Source organism: Megalopta genalis, chromosome 7 (assembly GCF_051020955.1).
Source record: "Megalopta genalis isolate 19385.01 chromosome 7, iyMegGena1_principal, whole genome shotgun sequence".
Lineage (NCBI taxonomy): Eukaryota > Metazoa > Arthropoda > Insecta > Hymenoptera > Halictidae > Megalopta > Megalopta genalis.
The window spans coordinates 4,333,026-4,353,894 of NC_135019.1; the positions used below are offsets into that span (position 1 = coordinate 4,333,026).

The 20,869-nt window shown below is 40.5% G+C and overlaps 1 protein-coding gene across 6 annotated transcripts in view; it reads right to left on the reverse strand.

Moving 5' to 3' along the window:
- LOC117229142 (nucleolysin TIAR) overlaps positions 1-20,869 on the reverse strand; it is a 1,163,347-nt gene that overhangs the window by 115,019 nt on the left and 1,027,459 nt on the right. For all 6 annotated transcript variants that reach the window (XM_076523711.1, XM_076523710.1, XM_033485364.2 and 3 more), the window contains one exon: positions 13,091-13,166. In XM_076523711.1, the coding sequence (XP_076379826.1) occupies positions 13,091-13,166 (76 nt within the window). The remainder of the gene's footprint in view (positions 1-13,090; positions 13,167-20,869) is intronic.

A 20,869-nucleotide genomic window follows, 5' to 3' on the forward strand; every position in this document is an offset into this window, starting at 1 on the left:
TTTCGGTAGATCTAATATTTATGCATCGACGCCTTGTAACCGGTCCCGTTTCCCTCGAAACGCAGCCGCGGCGCAACAAGAAATCACGATCGGGCCCGGCGCGATGCTTTGCATTAAAGAAGAGATCAAACACCGGAATAAAGTAGAAGGTGAAACATTACGACCGCCGGCCGGGGCTCGTAACTCGTGTTACGTAAGATGGTGACCGTAACTTTTATTTACTAGCAGCCTGATTTGCGAAACACGGCGCGCGAGTGGATTGAGAAAAGTGGTCTATTACCGTTCCGCCGGCGCGGAACAATAACAATAAATACGTATAAAAGTATATTTCAGTTTCCGTTAGCCGGCACGACCGGAAACGGAAACCCGGCAAACACATTTCTACTTGGCCCGATATTTAAAAGCTCTCAGGTACGTATAACGATATTTTCGATATACATATGTATATGTATATATCGCGGATCGGGAACCGCGGTTTTTTTCATCCTCGACAAAAATCGAACAGACAGCTTTCCAATTTGCGCCCAAAATATTTTTCCTGCGGACAGTCTAACAATGCCGTAGAACACGATACTTTGCCTCCTGTTCCCCATTAATGATCCAACAAGATACAGACATGCACCGTGGCCCGACGTCGATCCCTACCGCGGCCGATCAGACAAAAGACAAACAGTTTTCGTAGTTTTGACTCCACCGTTGTCGAAACTACGGACATGCTTCCATGGGAAATGCGCGAATATTTGTTCGGGCACGCGTTGAGTCTGGACAAATTCGTTTGCTCGTGGCTGATCTTTTTAACGCTAATGGAAAATTATTGCGGCAACGTGTATGTGCACAGTAAATTCTTCCTAATAATTCGATTATAATATTATATATTATATATAATATTATATTATATTATATTATAATATTATATATTATATATAATATTATATTATATTATATTATAATATTATATACAATATAATATAGTATCATATATAATATATTATTAATATTATATTATAATATCGTATTATATATTAATATTATATTATAATATCGTATTATATTATTATTATATAATAATAATACGTTTATTCGAACCTCGTACCTCGTTTTTATAATTGTCGACAATCGCCAGTGTCTTCTCTACATTTTTTAAATTATCGTTTTAGGCTCAGATAAAAAGGTTAAAAAACGAGAGTCTTTCATTTTTTCTTTTCATTCCAAGTAATAGCAAAATTAAGTAAAAGCTTCAAAGCTAAAAAAAATTTAGGTCATTCAGTTCAGTTTTGAAAAAGTTACTGCGCTTTAAAAGGTGTACGAATATTTTTACGAGCCACTGTATGTTTGAACGTATGACACGAACGATTGTGTCCAAAACATTTCTATTTCTTTGTCGTTAATATTTATCGCGACGCGAACAACACCGTTGAATTCGTTAAACATTATTTATCAAAATCTGTATTCATTAAAAATTATCGGAAACGAGAGCAACGAGAAGTATTTCAGCAATATGATTTCGAGCAGCGTTGCCTCGCGCCTAGGATCGCGTAAAAGGCCCCGGCACGAGGCGAAGTTTCCGGTCGGCATTTCAGACACTCGGGACCTCCATCGATCCCGTCTAGCCGAAAATCTACGCGCGCGAAATACACGTTTCCGGGGGAGAGGAGTGAGAGAGAAAAAACGGTTTTCAAGCATCCCGCGAGAACGGCATCCGCCGCGACTGTGCGAGTTCGACAATAAGAAACTCGCTGCGGATATTGTTCAGAAGTTCGTACGACCGAATCCCCGGTCCCCTACTTGGGGAGTAGTTTCCGATGCGGGTTAAGTTAATACACATTTTCAAATTTTCTCCGATCCGCTGCATCTTTCCCCGATTCTTCGGGCGCCCACGGAGAACGCTCCGGGCGAGCTGAAAGTCCTCGTCTGACGCCATTGGATTCGCGACCGGCTCCAAGAATCAGCCTTCTCCGGAGACGTTTTGGGGGTGAGAGCGAGAGAGAAAGGGATAGGCGGAAAATGAAGAGAAATAGAGAGAGAGAGAGAGAGAGAGAGAGAGAGAGAGAGGGAAAAATTGAGAGGTAATAGTGAGAGAAATGAACAGAAAATGCTACATCCTGCCCCAACATTTCACCCTCTTCGCGTATTATAGTTCTAATTAGATTTATCATTATTATAATCATTATTATAATTATTAAATAAATCATAAATTAAATATATCGTTATTATAATTATTATATTTAATTATAATAAAATTTAGCGATTTATTAAAATTAATTGTATTCATTAATTTTATAGTGATAATAACGATAGCGATAAAACTAATAATGATAAATCTAATTAGAACTTAAATACGCGATAATTATAATATAATAATATTATATATAATATTATTATTATTATTATTATTATGAGATTGTATTGTCATATAATAATATTATATAATATTAGTAATAATAATAATAATAATTGTTATTATTACTATTATTATTATGAGATTGCTATTGTCATCGTTTATCATTATTGTTATCATTAATGTTACTTCCTATATATATAAATATTTATACATTTATATATAAAATTTATATATATATATAAATATTTATACATTTATATATAAAATTTATATATATATAAATATTTATACATTTATATATAAAATTTATATATATATATATATATATGGAACAGTGGAATTCTGGTCAATGGTGGTTCTGCGATCGCTGGGATTCCGATGATTTTTCGGATCTGTGTAATAAATGTGTAATAAATTTGTAATAAAAAATACATACATATCCATTTATTACACAGATCCGAAAAAAGATCGGAATCCCAGCGACCGCAGAACCACCATTGACCAGAATCCCATTGTTCCATCTCGGACTGGTACATACTACTGGCACGGAACGTATTCGAAAATAAAGGAACTTTAAACAAATATAAGTCTTGTGAACTTCTTCGATCGGTACAAGAACCACGACACTTTGGGAAACTGTTCCGTTGTGTTGCGGCAACGGTGAGACAGAGAGGAGGGAGGGGGTTGGGGTGGGGGTTGAAACGGAGAGGGAAGCAATCGCGAAACGGGCTGGTGCCGATAGCGATAGCTACCGCGACTCTCGATGCAGTTCGCCCCGGCTCGGCGGTTTGGTAATAAAACAGCCTGCCCCCCCCCCCCCAACCCCTTCGTCCCTCTACCCCAGCCCTGCCCGCAAGCATCGGTCTATCTATAAGTCCATTACGGGATCCGTATGAAAAATAAGGGGGGAGGGGCGGTAGCGTAGCGAGGGGTGTAGGAAGGAGAGGCGAGCGCCCCAAGAAAGAGGCGAGCCAGAAGAAAACGTGTATTCGATGGCGAGACGCGGCCTCGGCCTCGGCCTCGGAGCCGAAATGGATGTGGAATAACAGAGGGCGACATTGGTAGCGGGGCTCTCGCAAACTCGTGCCTCCACGTAAATGCAAATGTCCGTAACAGTGCGACGCGCCGGTGTTAGTCGGACAGTTGATGCGAAGAGGGACGGGATAGGAAACTTAAAAATATTCCTGTCGCGAGAAATCCCCCCGAAAAGGTTGACTGTTTGAAAAGCTCTTCGCCGGTCGGTACGTACCGGGGAGGGGTGCCCCCCCCCGCCCGCGATCCCCGGCATTCCGGCACCCCGGTTACCGCCGTTTGCTCCATTTCGAGGACTCGTGGGTCCGCCTTTTGCCTCGTTTCCCCACAACTGTTAACCCCCCTTTCCGCCCTGCGCCGCTTTCTTCTCGCACCGCAGTCAGCCCTTGGCATCTCTCCCTCTCTCTCTCTCTCTCTCTCTCTCTCTCTCTCTCTCGCTGCTCCCTCCTTTCCATTCGTCTCCGGTGAACTTAGCATCGCTGATGCCAACGGCATCACCGTCATCTTCAACCAGTCCTCCACTCTTTTCTACGATCCTTATCCCGCGTCACCCTTGCCACCCGCGGGATAAAGTATTTCCGATTCGAATTTCCATTCCCCGATATGATGCCGCACATTCGCGCGGTTCGCCTAGCTAGAGCGGAAGATCGAATGCTCGCCTCTAAGCCGATCCTAAACTGCGGTCGATAACTCGCCTTCTCCTAGTCTCCTAGCTCCCTCTCTTTCTCCCTTTCTATTTCTCTTACTCTCCCTTTCCCTCTCTCTCTTATTCTCTCTTTCCCTCTCTCTATTTCTCTTACTCTCTCTTTCCTCCTTTCTATTTATCTTACTCTCTCTTTCCTTCTCTCTATTTCTCCTACTCTCTCTTTCCCTCTCTCTATTTCTCTTACTCTCTCTTTCCCTCTCTCTATTTCTCTTACTCTCTCTTTCCCTCTCTCTATTTCTCTTACTCTCTCTTTCCTTCTCTCTATTTTTCTTACTCTCTCTCTCTCTCTTTCTCTCTCTTTCTCTTTCTCTTTCTATCTCTAACTCTCTTTCTCTCTAACTCTCTTTCTCTCTTTCTCTCTTTCTCACTAGCTAGCCCCTTCTCAGCTCGCCTTCTCTTACTCTCTCTCTCTCTCTCTTACTCTCTTTTTTCCTTTCTCTATTTCTCTTATTCTCTCTTTCCCTCTCTCTATTTCTCTTACTCTCTCTTTCCTTCTCTCTATTTCTCTCACTCTCTCTTTCCTTCTCTCTATTTCTCTTACTCTCTCTCTCTTTCTCTTTTTCTCTCTTTCTCGCTAGCTAGCCCCTCCTCAGCTCCTCTTCTCTTACTCTCTCTTTCCCTCTCTCTATTTCTCTTACTCTTTCTTTCCTTCTCTCTATTTTTCTTACTCTCTCTTTCCTTCTCTCTCTTTCTCTTACTCTCTCTCTTTCTCTCTTTCTCGCTAGCTAGCCCCTCGTCAGCTCGCCTTCTCTATCTTCTAACCTACCAACCCCCGCGGAGCAACCGTTGAATCTATCCACCCCCTTCCACTTTCCGTGACCAGACCGTTTGTACGACACGCCGGCCACCCTCTGCCGACCTCGACGCCCCTGTCGGCTGACTATACCCCGAGCTGTCTAAGTACCCATCAAATCAAATTTCTTGATGCCGGAGACGGTGATCTCGCAACATAGTCCGCGAAGAGAGGCTCGGTCTTTTCCGCACGGCTGCGGAAACGAAACCGAACTTTACTGCGGCAACGCGATTTTATTTAAACCTCGACAATTTCGGATCGGAGCCGATGTTCGAAGATGAATTTCCAGCGCAAGAGATTTAAAATGCGAATCTTCTGCTTTTACGACAAAAACGACCGCGCGATATTCATCCGTCTTCGATCATCAAGTCGATGATCACAGTCTGTTCCAAATGCTCGTTACGCTTCCAACAAATGCGAATTCATACGCGTGAAACAATTTCGAAATGCTCCGCGGAACGTTGCGAAGTCTCAGGTTCTCTCGATCGCGCCTCCTCCGTAACTTCCCCCTCCCTTACCTTCGGCAATAGAGAAAGCGTCGCCGGGAATTAGGATTCAGTGAGCACGGAGGATGATCGAACGGTTATATTTTTACTGCTCAAAAATCGTCTCGCAGAGAGTGCCAACTTTCCGCCAACAAATCATGGATCCTGCATCACGGCGCGATGCACCTGCTCGCGCAGCAGCGCCGTCTGCGACGTGCGGGGGGGGGGGGGTTATATAGCTAGTAAAAAAAAAATAACCGTGATAGAACACCCGCTCTATTCGCCGGATCTGGCTCCCGATGTGCTTTATCTGGTCCCGGGGATGAAGGAAATATTAAAAGAAAGGTATCTCGACGACACCCGGGCCCCGATGTCACTCCTGTCGGAAAATATTTGATCGAATTTCGGAGTCTGATTACTAAAATAGGTAGGCGATCACCGAGTATAATAAAGTCGCGACGAAAAATCGCAGATCAACTTTCAAGGGGTCATAGCAAACTGGAGATTTTCCTCCGTAAGGTCGCGTTGAAGCGTACGCGAACGAAAAACGCAGCCGAGAATCATCGCAATACTTGTTTTTTATTTTAAATGCATAAAATCTGCGCTCTAATAATTATTATAATATATTGTAACTATATGTATAATATTTATTATTTTATATATAAAATTGTATTACAATTATTAATATTAATATTATTATTATATATTATATTATATTATATATTATTATATATTATTAATATATATAATAAATACAATATAATAATAATTATATACAGAATAATATATATAGAATAATAATTATATACAGAATAATATATATAGAACAATAATTATATATAGAAATAATATATTACAAAAATAGATAATAATAAATTATTATAATAACATAATCACTATACTATAATAACTATAGAAATCTATGCTGCGTAAGGAAATTCCTCCCCTTCCTTTTTGTCACAGGTCACTTAATTATATTTCTAATTTTTCTGAACGCAGTACCAATTACTAATACCACTAAAATTAGTACTCACCGTCACATCAAGAAAAATCGGTCATTTCGATCGACACGACAGCTTTAGTTTTACAGGGTTGAGAAGCCTGGGACACGTGGTACACGAACGAAAGGGGATTCTTTACGCAACGTCGATTCGTGCTGTTTTATACAGTGTTTTACGGCATCGTCGGGGAGCGTAGGTTGCCGGTGGCCGAATCGAAGTGGTCTCCGGTAATGAGAACGAGCCGGGCAGCGATTTTATCGCGACGAGTCCGCGGGGCTTTATTATCGTGGCTCGTCGGGCACACGTGACTCCGAGCGACGACACACGGGGACGCTTTACACGCATTACTGTGTCACGGCCCGATACCGGCCGATACGTGGCGTCGGATTACGTGGCTCTAACGAAACTTACGTCCGCCTCCTTGAGAGTGGTGGGGCAGGAGTGGGGGGTCGAGACGTACAGCCTGAGCGGCCGACTGCGGGCGCGTGATTTCTAAACGCTTTTCACCGATACGCGCCGCGAAGCGTCGCGTCGCGTCGACCCGTGTCGATCGATCCTCGTTCCCGTTCCGCGCCGGACTCGCGGCCCGAATTAACGGCCACCGGTATTTTATGGGAATATTATGTCGCGCAGGCGGAAAATTTCGAAATCAACCGGGAAATGGAAATTAAGAATATAAAATGAAGTGCGCGCCGCGCTCGGCCAGCGTTGTTCCCCTCTGCGCCGCGATTTTATCGGCGGCCATGAAAGTTTTTTTTTCGCCCCCGCCCCCTCTAGTATTTCCCGGGCTTATGGGTGACGGGTTTATTGGTTTCGCGCTTTCATGCCGGCGATAATTAATCAGGGCGTTCCGCGCTGCCGAATTATGCGCCCGGTGACCGGGCGAGGAGTCATCGAGCAACTGGCGTCATTATTTTTGGGGGCGGGCTCGCGGAGGATCGCACGTTTCGAGCGTCATCCACTGGCTTTCCAATGTTTCCTGTATAATGTATGGGGTTTCTCGTTGATGCTAGATTTATGAAACATTGCAAGCAGCTGTTTTATATTACTTTGTGAAAGTGACGATATGATTCGAATTTTCAAGTTGGTGTTATTGCGATATTTTTTGGGGTGGCTTTTCAAAATTTCCTGTATAATGTATGGGGCTTTTCATCATCACTAGATTCGTGGAGGACTGGAAGCAGCTGTTTTATTAGTTTATATTACTTTGTAAAAGTAACGATAAGATTCTAATTTTTAAATAAGTGTTATTGTAATATTTTGGGGGAGGCTCGCGAAGAATCGAGTTTCGAGGGTCAAAATTTCAAAATTTCCTGTATAATGTATAGGGTTTTTTTATCATCACTAGATTCGTGGAGGACTGGAAGTAGCTATTTTATTATGTTATATTACTTTATAAAAGTAATAATAAAATTCTGATTTTTAAATAGGTGTTATTGTAATATTTTTGGGGGTGGCTCGCGGAGAATCGCGTTTCGAGTGTCATTCGCTGGCTTTTCAAAATTCCCTGTATAATGTATGGGGCTTTTCATCGTCACTAAATTCATAGAGGACTGGAAGCAGCTATTTTATTGTTTTATATTACGTTATAAATGTAAAGATAAGATTCTGATTTTTAAATAAGTGTTATTGTAATATTTTTGGGGGGAGGTTCGCGCAGAATCGCGTTTCGAGTGTCATCCACTGGCTTTCCAAAATTCCCTGTATAATGTATGGGGCTTTTCATCGTCACTAGATTCGTGGAGGACTGGAAGTAGCTATTTTATTATTTTATATTACTTTACGAAAGTAATAATAAAATTCTGATTTTTAAATAGGTGTTATTGTAATATTTTGGGGGGAGGTTCGCGGAGAATCGCGTTTCAAGTGTCATCCACTGGCTTTCCAAAATTCCCTGTATAATGTATGGCGCTTTTCATCGTCACTAAATTCATAGAGGACTGGAAGCAGCTGTTTTATATTACATTATAAAAGTAACAATGAGATTCTAATTTTCAAATAGGTGTTATTATAATATTTTTGGGGGTGGCTCGCGTAGAATCGAATTTCCAGTGCCACCACTGACTTTTCAAATTTTGCCACATAATGTGCGAGGTTTTTCGTTCACACTATATTTACGCAATACTAAAAGCTACTGTTTTCTATTAGTTTCTAAAAGTAACAATAATACTCTGATCTTTAAATAGGTGTTATTGTAATTTTTGTCGTAACACAGTGTGTCCCTGAACCTCGTGTACAATCGAGCACTATTCCTCATAAAAAAAGACATGAAAAAATGTAGAACAACCTCTTTTTGTTTGGAACTTACTTAATAAATAAAGAAAAATTATTCAATATTTTTTTCATGTTTTTCTTGAAGGAATCAGTTGCTTGTACATATCTTTTAGGGACACCCTGTACATCGAAGCCTCGCGGTTCGTTTTTATTGCCGATCTTTTTCATTTATTGCCGATCGTCGAGAATTTTTGTGCGCAATCTGCGCGTCGATTAGGGAGACTTCCGTCGTTCTCGCGCCAGAGAAAGGTGCGGCGCGTAACAGTTTTCGGCCGACGGAAATTTTGTGAAACGTTCGCTTCTCATTTACCGGCGCTTTATAAAATGTCTACCTTCCACGGTTTCGAGAAAGATGAAATGGGTTCTCGCTGCGAATATGTAATCAATGAGACGGCAAGGGCTTTCAGAACTCCCGCGGCTAGTTTCCTTTTGATATATATTTATTTCGCGCACTTTGTTGAAACGCTACTCGCTCCGTAAAAATTCAATTTCATGAATTTCAACTTTTCGACGGTTTTCCGGCTAAAAATTCAAACTGAAACGATTTTACGAAGTTCGCGCTTCGGCCGTACAGTTCTCCGCCGGCTACGCAACTTTGGAATAATAAAAACCATTTAGACAGACGTGCCGGCGATTCTGAAATTAACGTTAAATACACGTGCACGTTGAAAAATCTACGTAGCGATTGTTCCGAGTCGAACAAATTTCTGTTCTTCGAACGGTTTTCGTTTTCGACTACATTTTTGCCAGCCGGGGCGACGAAATTGTACAACTTTCGATAAAATCGAGATTAAATCGGGATAAAATTCAGATAAAATCGAGATTAAATCGATATAAAATCGTGATAAAATCGAGATAAAATCGATATTAACCCTTAGGGGACCAAAACTATTTATTTCCAGTTCACACACTGCCAAGTCCAGACTGTTTTTCAGACGAAGAGAAATTTTTTCACTTTTTAAACAATCGTGTCTATTCTTCCAATGTTACCTGCCAGATTTTACGGTTTTATTGATTTCTGCCGCGTGTATGGCGGCATTGGATCGTTAAGGGTTAAATCAAGATACACGAAACCTTTTTTAGATTGAAATTGAGGCGTTACAGAGTCGAGGAAAATGAAGAGAGAGAGGGAGAGAGAGAAAGAGAAAGAAAAAGAAAAATACAGAAATAGACAGAGAGAGAGAGAGAGAGAGAGAGGAAAGAGAGAAAGAGAAAAAGAGAGAGAGAGGAAAGAGAGAAATAGAGAGAGCAAGAGAAAAAGAGAAAGAAATAGAGAGAGCAAGAGAAAAAGAGAAAGAAATAGAGAGAGCAAGAGAAAAAGAGAAAGAAATAGAGAGAGCAAGTGAAAAAGAGAAAGAAATAGAGAGAGCAAGAGAAAAAGAGACAGAAACAGAGAGAGCAAGAGAAAAAGAGAGGAAGAGAGAGAGCAAGAGAACAAGAGAAAAAGGGAGAAATAGAGAGAGCAAGAGAACAAGAGAAAAAGAGAGAAATAGAGAGAGAGAGAGAGAGAGAGAGCAAGAGAACAAGAGAGAAATAGAGAGAGAGAGAGCAACAGAAAAAGAGAGAAATAGAGAGAGAGAGAGAGAGCAAGAGGGCAAGAGAACAAGAGAAAAAGAGAGAAATAGAGAGAGAGCAAGAGAACAAGAGAAAAAGAGAGAAATAGAGAGAGGGAGCAACAGAAAAAGAGAGAAATAGAGAGAGAGAGAGAAAGAGCAAGAGAACAAGAGAACAAGAGAAAAAGAGAGAAATAGAGAGAGAGAGAGAGAGCAAGAGAACAAGAGAACAAGAGAAAAAGAGAGAAATAGAGAGAGCAAGAGAAAAGGAGAAAAATTGAAAGAGAGGAAGAGGGCGAACGAGAAAGACCAAGAGAGAGAAAGATCAAGAGAGAAAAAGACCAAGAGAGAGAAAGAGCAAGTGAGAGAGAGAGGGAGAGAGAGAAGGGCGACCAAGTTCTACCCCAGCAAAAATGTCTTAAACTTGACCTTCCGCGAACTAATCCCGCTTCGGAGAAAGATCAACTTCGGCGACGATCTCCAAGGTCGAGACCGGCTCGTAAATCTCTGGTCACACGTTTCGTTCGAACCAACGACTCGGCCTTAATTACAAAAAAATAAGTTTCGCCGTTGTTTTCGCGTGTTCCGCGAAACAGCGTTCTTCCGGGAAGAACGCGTCTCGTTCGTTGAAGAAGAACGATGCCCGCCAAGCGGTTCGAAACATTCGGTTTCGGAGCACTTTTGTCTCGCCGTTAATTCGGATGGTTCGCAGGGGGGGGAGTGGAGGGAGGGCGTGCTCGTTTATTGCGGGATCGCGGAAAACAGGGTCGAGGTCGAGGGAAAGCGAGAATCCCGGGAATTCGCGTTTCCTCGTACATCTTAAAAGGGGAGGGGGTGGAGGGACGGGGGTGTTGGGGTTCGGGTGATCAGAAGCCCGATTTAGGTACCATGTATCCGAGGGATATAGCTGCGCGCCGGGTTGCGGGAGGGGACGCGGGACGCCGGTGAAATTTTCGCGTGTTCTTCGAGGTTAACGGAGACACCCGGAAAATTTATACTTCGGCAATAGTAATACCGTGGGTGTGAGACAGGTGCCGGCGGTGGTCCAGATCGATAGAACGTTAAAACAGAGGGGAAACCGGCGGGAGAGAGAGAGAGAGAGAGAGAGAGAGAGAGAGAGAGAGAGAGAGGGTCTGTACCTCCGGGCCAGTCACCCCGACGAATAACCTCGCCATAAGCGGGGAAAAGCCTTCTTTTGCTCTCGCAGCCGTACATCCAACTTGGCCGCCGTGATTTACGCTGCAGATTTTGGCGGGACACGGCGAAAGTCCGGGACGCCGGGAGTCCCGTCCCCGAAAAATCGTGGCGCGAAGCGGCGCGCGGCGGCTCCTTCCTTATTTAATCAGCGAACTTGCAACCGGAGGGGCAGGTTCGGAAAGCATCCACGAAATTTCCCAGAGGCAGCCGCGCGCGGCGTCGGATATCTTCCCCGAAAGGGGCCACTTCAATTTCAAAGAAATTTTTCGAAACATCCTCGCACGCCGAACTTCGGAACCACGGCGGAGCCTCGATGATCAGAATTCTCTGTTATCCGAGTACTTTTGGACGAACTGTGATTAACGCTGTTTATTGTGCGCGGACGATAAAACTCGTTAGTCTTAACAAGGGTAGAAATTAAGTTGTGCGAAGATAGCGAAGGCGAAACGAAAGGGAATTGGGTGGAGAGAGAAAGAAATACGGACAAAAGGAAAGGAATGCATTAAAATGTAGGAACAATGATGAATGGAAGATAAAATGTAATGAAGTTTTCTGGCATTTTATAATATACAAAATATAATGCAATTTTCTAAGATTTTACAATATAAAATATGATGAAAAAATATATCATTTTATAACGTAAAATAGAACGAAAATCTCTGTCATTGTATAATGTAAAATATAATGAAAATCTCTGTCATTTTATATTATAAAATAATAAAGATTTCCATTATATTTTATAATATAAAATGACAGAAATTTTCATTATATTTTATATTATAAAATAATAAAGATTTCCATTATATTTTATAATATAAAATATAATGAAAATTTCTGTCATTTTATATATAAAATAATATATAATTATATATAATTATATATAAAATAATAATGATTTCCATTATATTTTATAATATAAAATATAATGAAAATTTCTGTCATTTTATATTATAAAATAGAATGGAAATCTTTATTATTTTATAATATAAAACATAATGAAAATCTCTATCATTTTATAATATAAAACATAATGCAAATTTAAATTATTTTATAATATAAAATATAATGAAATCTAACGAAATAATAAAACCGATTCATTGTGCAAATCAATAATAATATTTAGCAAGTATACCCCATAAATAAATGCAAGTAACTATTCTAACATCTCGGATAAGCAAGGTTCCACAGTGCAGCGTTGTTATTATCGTTCGTATTGTAAAATTCTTGCTCGGAATTGTCAAGAAAAAATTGACTTCTCGGGACGAAACACGGTTGAATCGTTTTCGTCGCTATCCATGGAACACATTATACGAAATTCATCATTCTGATGGGTTCGATTGTGCGAGTGTTAAATGATGTTGTTCGGTTAATCGTGACTCCGCTGTTTTATCGTGTCGCGCACCCTCGTTTCGGAATTTAGTTAATGAAACCGCGAACGCCGCGATCGGTTTAGGGATTATATGTGCAAGTAATTTACTTTCCATAGTGCGGAGAATCTTTGTTTGGCGAACAGTTTTAAAACGCGGAATAGAATTTCGGCCGATCGAGCGAGATTACATATTTAACGCGTTCCCGTTGAATTCTGAGCGCGCTCAGCGCGTAATAATTAAGTAGCGATTAATCAATTAATTACGTTGCTCGTTTGTACAGGTTATGAATGAAGTATCAGGTTCTAATGTAACATTGTGTTTTTTTGTTTGTAACTTACCACTTTTTTGACAAAAGAAACAAACCCATATCCTTTGGATTTGAGCGTTTGTGGATCTCTGACGACTCTACAATCCCTGCAACAGAAAAATGGACCAACATCAGGACACATGCTCGATATTATTAATTATCATTTAGTATCGTTAACTGTTTCAATTGAATTCGCTGCTTGAATCGATGCTGCTTGAATTTAACAGCAGTGTTATTTTATTATTATTTTATATATAGTTGCGTATAATATATATTATAAATTATATATTATAAATATATATAATATATATAATAAAATAATATATGACATATATGTATAATAAAAAAAATATATATTAAAAAAATAATATAATTTATATATAATATTTAATGCAATCAGTATAATAATATAGTAATTAGTAATTAGGATAATAATATCAGTATAATATTTAATGTAATTTAATGTAATAATAATATAGTAATTAGTAATTAGTATAGTAATATCAGTATAATATTTAATCTAATTTAATGTAATAATAATATAGTAATTAGTAATTAGTATAATAATATCAGTATAATATTTAATGTAATTTAATGTAATCAGCCGAGTCTGAATTTTTCCTTTAAAAGTATATCACAATAAAATAGAGACTCCCTTATCCGAACCTTTATTTTTATAATAATCTTTTATAATCCTTCACAATAATACCAAATATTCTATTATTTAATCACTGTATTATTTCGATACATTATCACCGAGTAAAAATCTCGAACGAAGCGTTTAGAGAAGAATACATTTTGGTGTCAGGATATTACAAAAATAAACGTTCGTATATAAGAGAGGCTCTATCGTACTGTTTGCTTCAGTTTACAACGAGCTTCGTGCGCGCGCGCGCGTTTAAAAATCGCGCATTTAAAAAAAGAAAGAAAGAATTTACTCGCGTCGTCTTTCTCTCACCCACAAAACAAGAATTTCTTCAAATTCGAAATCCGACAGCGATCAATCTCGCTGTCGGCCCAACATTGTTAACTTAACAAATCCGCCGCCGTCGTCGCCGGTGCTCGACATTTTAATGCCGACAATCAGTTTATTCGGTGCATAATGTATTTAGCAAATATCCCAGCGCACGGCGCGTTCCCGTCTTCTGTCTCTCAAGTGAAATTTCCCTTTGTCCCGTCATTACGATTTAATAACACCCCGGCGAAGAGCTCAATTTATCCCGGCCGCGGACGAATTTCGAAGCATTTGTATTCCCACGAAAACTGCCGACAACATTGTAGAGAGCAAGTTGGTAGTCCGGTTGCCGTGGGGTGCGGCGAAGCGGCAGAGGGGCGGGAAGAGGGGGGGACGGGTGGGTGAGTTGCCTTCAAATTCTTCCTCATAATTAAGATTCCAGCAGTGCCTAGCCGGCGAAATTAGGAATACTCCGGGGAGAGGGGAGGGGGGGGGGGCACGGGGTGTAGCCCGGTTTGCCCCGGCTCGTTCTTTTCAGCTTAAATAAAGTATTCTTTCGGCCGATGAAGTCTGGCATGCGGTTCGAATAAAATTCCAGGTTATGGGTCTGTTTAATTCCTTGTCCCGGTTCCTGCCGTTCCGCCGCCAATGCCGCCGCCACTGCCGCCGCCGCCGCCGCCGTGGTCGTCTGAATTTTCTTCGACCGCGTGCACGGGATCCCGGGAGGTCTAGTTTTTATGGGAATGTGCGCTATGCACCACCCCGCCAGACACAACCACTACAAGAACATATCGGTGTTCAGAATATCTTTTATAGATAATGCTCAGCTATTCGCTTTTGCGCGAAAGAATTTGGGACGCGTCGATATACGCAGTCCGATCTGCACGGGGTGTCCCGAAAGTCGGCGGTCGCGCGCGCGAACGAAAAAATAAATAATAAATAAATTAACGCTTGGGCGTTACGTTTTTTTCTGGATAATATCACCGTCTTTAGATTATTTATTATTGTTATTTTTAATTATATTATTTATTATTATATATTATTACTATTATTTTATATTATATATTATTATTTATTGATATATTATTTTTAATTGTATTTTATTTATTATTATTTATTATTTATTATTTTAGATTCATTTCGGCTTATTTTCGGGAAAAATGACGATTGAGATTGTTCGTTAAACGTTGCTCGAGCAACGCGTCGCGAATTTTTAGTTGAACAGATACATATTATTGTGCAGTAGAGATTGTAAATATTCTCCTAAATTGTGAACAGTGTTTTAGTGCTCTATTATACAGAGTGTCCCAATATTATATCCAGAGAGGTATATCCAGAATATGAGGAGTTCCTGAGGTGATTCGAAGTAACTTTTTCCTTTACGAAAATTTTCTCCGAGGCGTCGTTTACGAGTTATTGAGGAAAAACTATGACCAATGAGGGGCGAGCTCGCCTGGCGCTAGACGGTCGGGCCAATGAGCGGAACCGAGCTCCGTGCGCTCATTGGCTCGGCCGCCGCGCGCTAGCCGAGCTCGCCTCTCATTGGTCACTGTTTTTCGTTGATAACTCGTTAACGATGCGTCGGAGAAAATTTTCGCAAAGGAAAAAGTTGCTTCGAATCACCTCGGTAATCTCTAATTTCCCGGAAGTACCATAATTTTGGGACGCTCTGTATATTATTTTATTATATATTATAGTTTCAGTTTTTAAGTTATCGAGCTGCTTTATACGAAATGGCAACGTTGTATTACCATTGCAAATTGTATTTTGCTATAATATTATTGACAAATTTATTATTTGAATCAAGAATTGTCTTTTCTTACAGAGATTTTGCTTTAGAAATCAATTTTAAAACATTTCTTTAAAAATATAAAAACATTTATATCTTTAAAATATAAAACATTTTCTTAAAAAAATAATTTTTTAAGAGTCATTTCAAGCACTGTCAAACGATTTCAATTTAACTATTTCGATAACAATAAGCAGCGCTAATAATACGATGAAAATCCGTAGTCGTTTACAAGATATTACAAAGTAATCCTGCCATCAGATGTTATTGGTTGCCGACGACGTATTTGCACGGTTCAAATTAGTTTAATAAGGGAAATACTGCGCCGTGCAAATCACGCAGCAGACAAAGCCGGACAATGTAGAAGAGAGGCGAGATATATCCGAGGCCAAGAAACTGGCGGCGCTCTCTATTGCGCTCCGAATCGCGTAATCTCGCTTACATTCTCTGCCCTTTCGGCGCGACCCACCCTTTACGACCTTCTCCTCTTGCCAGTTTTTCTCTGCTCCTTAGTTCTCAATATTTACTACTCCTTTTTACAATTTCATTCGGCCGCGTCGCGGGATATATTCTTCGCCCGGGTCTTTTAACCCCGGCGAGTTAAATCGGGTTAAACGTTTCGCGTATTACGGGTACGGTGATCTTTTTGCAGCCGAAACATTTCATATTGACGACGCTATAGAAAAGTGCTGTGAAATTATTTAACGGTTAAATTAATATATTAACGCTCGAACGCTCGGACTATAAATATCGTCGTTCGATTTAGATAGTTTCTGAACCTTAATTTAAATTTTAACACGCGCATCAAACAAGTACATTAAAAATTCTATTTAAAAAAATTGCTAAATAACATTACAAAATAAAAATGCAGAAGCTTCGATAGTCCGCCGACGAATTAAATATTATTTATTTATTTCCTTTAGAAAATAAGTAATAACAATAATAATAATAATATGAGTAATAGGTAATAATAATTGATTTTCTGTAGAAATTCATTTATTTCTTATCTTTTTAAATATTATAGCTATAGAAAAGTGATGTGAAATTATTTGACGGTAAAATTAATATATTAATACTTGAACGGCAAGGTACTGGTCCATTTCGCAGATTATAAATATCGTTGTTCGATTTAGATAGTTTCTGAACCTTAATTTAAATTTTAACACGCGCATCAAACAAGTACATTAAAAATTCTATTTAAAAAATTGGTAAATAACATTACAAAATAAAAGTGCAGAAGCTTCGATAGTCCGCCGACGAATTAAATATTATTTATTTATCTCCTCTAGAAAATAAGTAATAATAATAATAATAATAATATAAGTAATAAGTAATAATAATTTATTTTCTCTAGAAATTCATTTATTTCTTATCTTTTTAAATATTACTACACGAATTCACGTAACACGCGTCAAGATAAAACGGCGCATCGTTCGCCGGGAAAAAAGGTGTCACATTTAACGATATTATGCGATCGAACGCGATCGAACCTAAACAAAATCGTAAGAATAATTTACCGAACAACGAGCCGTTTATTTTGAAAGTGGCATAAGTCACTTTGTTTTTAAGTCGATATATCTAAGGATTTGCGTTTTAACACGTTTAAAACTATGGACGCTAATTTTCGAGAAGATTTACTTGTATTTGTTATCTCGGGATACTGATATTTCTCTCAGTATAAACAATTTCGTATAAACATTAAAAAATCACCACTTTTCATCACGGTAAAGCGACTTATGCCACTTTCAAAATAAACGGCTCAGTTGTCGCCGGTTTCGAAAAAAGAGAAAAAAAAAGAAAGAAAAACCGTCGCGTCGGATCCTGCGAAATATCCGATCGAAATTTGAAAACAGCGTGGCGGCTGCGCGTCGGGCATTCCTTTCAGGTATTACGGCGACGGTTTCCGAATCGCGGGCGCATTGTTTCCCGCGACTTTTCAGTGGAACGCGCCGGCGAATGTCACACAGTATACGAACATGAGTAATAGTCAATATAAGTTAGATGTAGAGCACGCCAGTCGCATATGTCGTTGCCCACACTTCAAGTCTCCCACCCCCGGTCTCTTCCGCATACGATATAGCCGCGCGAACCCTCGGCTCTACGTTCTCATTGCCGCGTTTCATCCTCCCCCTTCGCCGCCAATCCGCGGCCAACCCTCCTTCGTCTCCCCCCCTTTCCGCGCTCCGCGTTTCCTCGTTCTTTTTTGTTCCCTCTTCTCGTTTGTACTCCCCGCGCGGGGGTGGGGGGGAGAGAACCTCTTCGTACGCGACGAACGAAACAATCGGTCCCCGATGGGTGCCGGCCAGGGCGGGCCGCGCGGCCGCCGGGGGGGACGGCGGGGCGCGCGGCGCCGTAGATTTACGTTTGCACCGCTAAAAATCGTAAATTAATGCACGGTTATTGACGCGATAAATCTCGAAATTTAATTCAAGTTCCATCGGGAGAGCTGTCCGGCCGACAGCCTCTCTCCTCCCTTCCTCTTTGGTCAGTCAGCCGGCCGCGACAATGGCGCGGAGCTTCGCGCCCGCCAACGACAAAGCCCAGATAGGATAAAGAGCTAGTCTGGATTTATTGCCGGCCGGTCGGTACAGAGCGCGATCAACGTCAGAATGGAAACGTTCGCGCGAAGTCGATGATTCAAATCGCGCGTCTGCGACACCCGCGTCCGGCGGCGCTGCACCGCCGCGGCGCCACCCCGCGCCCCTCTCTGCGGCTCTTACTTTTTATACCTTACGATCCGCGATCGTTTATTTCGACGTCGCGCCGGTTTTGTTTATCCGTTACAGGCTCGTTTATTTAGGCTCGGCCGCTCGGTCGAGATCGTCGATGATTTCGAATCGGAATAAAGTATAGTAATTTTTGATGGAAATGTTCGGGGGTCGGAATTGAAATTGGTAGATTTTTGAATACTAAGACGGGATTTATTCGGGAAATTGATTCGGGAAATTTGGGGGCCACGTGAACGATGCGAAGGCAATTCGGGGGCCACGTGACACGATTCGGAGGCAATTCGGAGGTAATTCAGAGGCAATTCGGAGGCAATTCGGAGACAATTCGAAGGCAATTCGGTGGCCACATGACATAATTCGGAAGCAATTCGAAGGCAATTCGGTGGCCACATGACATAATTCGGAAGCAATTCGAAGGCAATTCGGAGACAATTCGGAGACAATTCGAAGGCAATTCTAAGGCAATTCGGAGGCAATTCGAAGGCAATTCGATGGCTACATGACATAATACAGAGGCAATTGGAAGGCAATTAGATGGCCACATGAAACAATTCAAAGGCAATTCGAAGGCAGTTCGGAGACAATTCGGAGGCCATGTGACCGGATTCGAGGGCAATTCGGTCACATGACACGATTCGAAAGCAATTCGAAGGCAATTCGGAGACCATGTGACCCGATTCGGAGGCAATTCAGTCGCAGGACACGATTCGAAGGCAATTCGGAGGCCACGTGCCACTATTCTAAAGAATTTCGGAGACACCATGACACAACTCGAAGACAATTCAGAGTCCACATGACACGATTCAAAGGCAATCTGGAGACCCAAACTGACCATTTTGTGTTGTCTTCCAGAAATTCCCGTGAATTTACACGCTTGTCAGACTCCGTCGACCTTTAGCATGGTCATACGACACATGGAAATTCACAGCAACCCGAAATTTGGCATTTCCGGGAGAAATTACTCTATTTCCTTCATAGATTTCTATTTATTAGCGAATCCTGTAATCACTTAGCGACAAGATATGTGACCAATCTCTGTCGAATCATGTGTGGCCTCCGAATTGCCTTCGAACAGTGGCAAAAAATTAGTATTCTCAGATCTGCATGTTTCGATTCCAACTGCGTTGACATTCGAGAATTCGCGTCGCGCGCCATCAATAAATAACATAGGCGTAGGACTAGCACAGGGAAGCATCACGGCAACCCAAAATTTGGCATTTTCGTTGGCATTTCAATCGATGTCTAAAGTTTACGTTCAAGATCGTGCGGAGATCTCGTTATTATAAATACTTCATTAAATAGATCTTGAACCTAAAAATAACTTGGCAACGCTAGAAATCTGTAGTTACATTTCAAACACGGAACATCGATGAAAAATAACAGAGACAAGACTGGAAACAATGAAAGTGATCAAGTTGTTTCGTCCACCTAGCGTGTGTATAGTCGAACGATAAACGCGAATGTGACGTATAGTACGACAACATGTCTCGTTATAGTTTTTCCAGAACGTAGTATAAACGCGAGTTCAGACGGAATGCGGAATTAGTAAATCAACCTGCACGCTAATACTCTGTCAGTTGTCTTAATCGAATTACGGGTTTAATTTCGTTAGCAGCAACCGTATATATACGTTAAATCAATTCTGTTCAACATTAATAGTCTGTAATTATGAGGCTGATGGTATTAGGTACACGGAATTCTCTAACTGGGATCTAACTGATATTTCGTTCGATCAAATTACAGTAATTCTGCATGTAAACGCAACCGATCACGGAAATAGGACGCATTTGTGCGTCCGATGGATCCTTAATTCCGTTTGATGGACGGACAACTAATGTCAAAGAGATATGTTCATCTTATTAATTATTTCAAGATAGCGAGGCGGGAATGGAAGGAATATTTTTAAATGCTTAAAAATTCGATAACCGTTTCAAGAAGCGAACGAGGCGGATTTGTTTCCTTTTGATGAGTCAGAAACGATATTGTACACATTTATAACTATATTAATTACACTGGTGTAATTAATATTAGAGCTGGAAAACAATGTTTATTATCGTAACTAGGCCGTGGATTTTTATGCACTGAGATATAGCATATGCAGATTTTTAGAATGCAAGAAAACGTAGAATTCGATAAGTTCTAATATTACAGCTGTCATGTATCCAAAGTAATATGTAATAATATCGTACAACATATTGTATATGTAACAGTAATTTTCTAATAATATATTACAAAATACATTGCTAATAACCCTGTACGAGGTTTCATAGCTTAATAAATAAAAAAAGAAGTTCTAATATCATCTTTATTTTCTTTCTACAGGGTGTTCCGAAAATG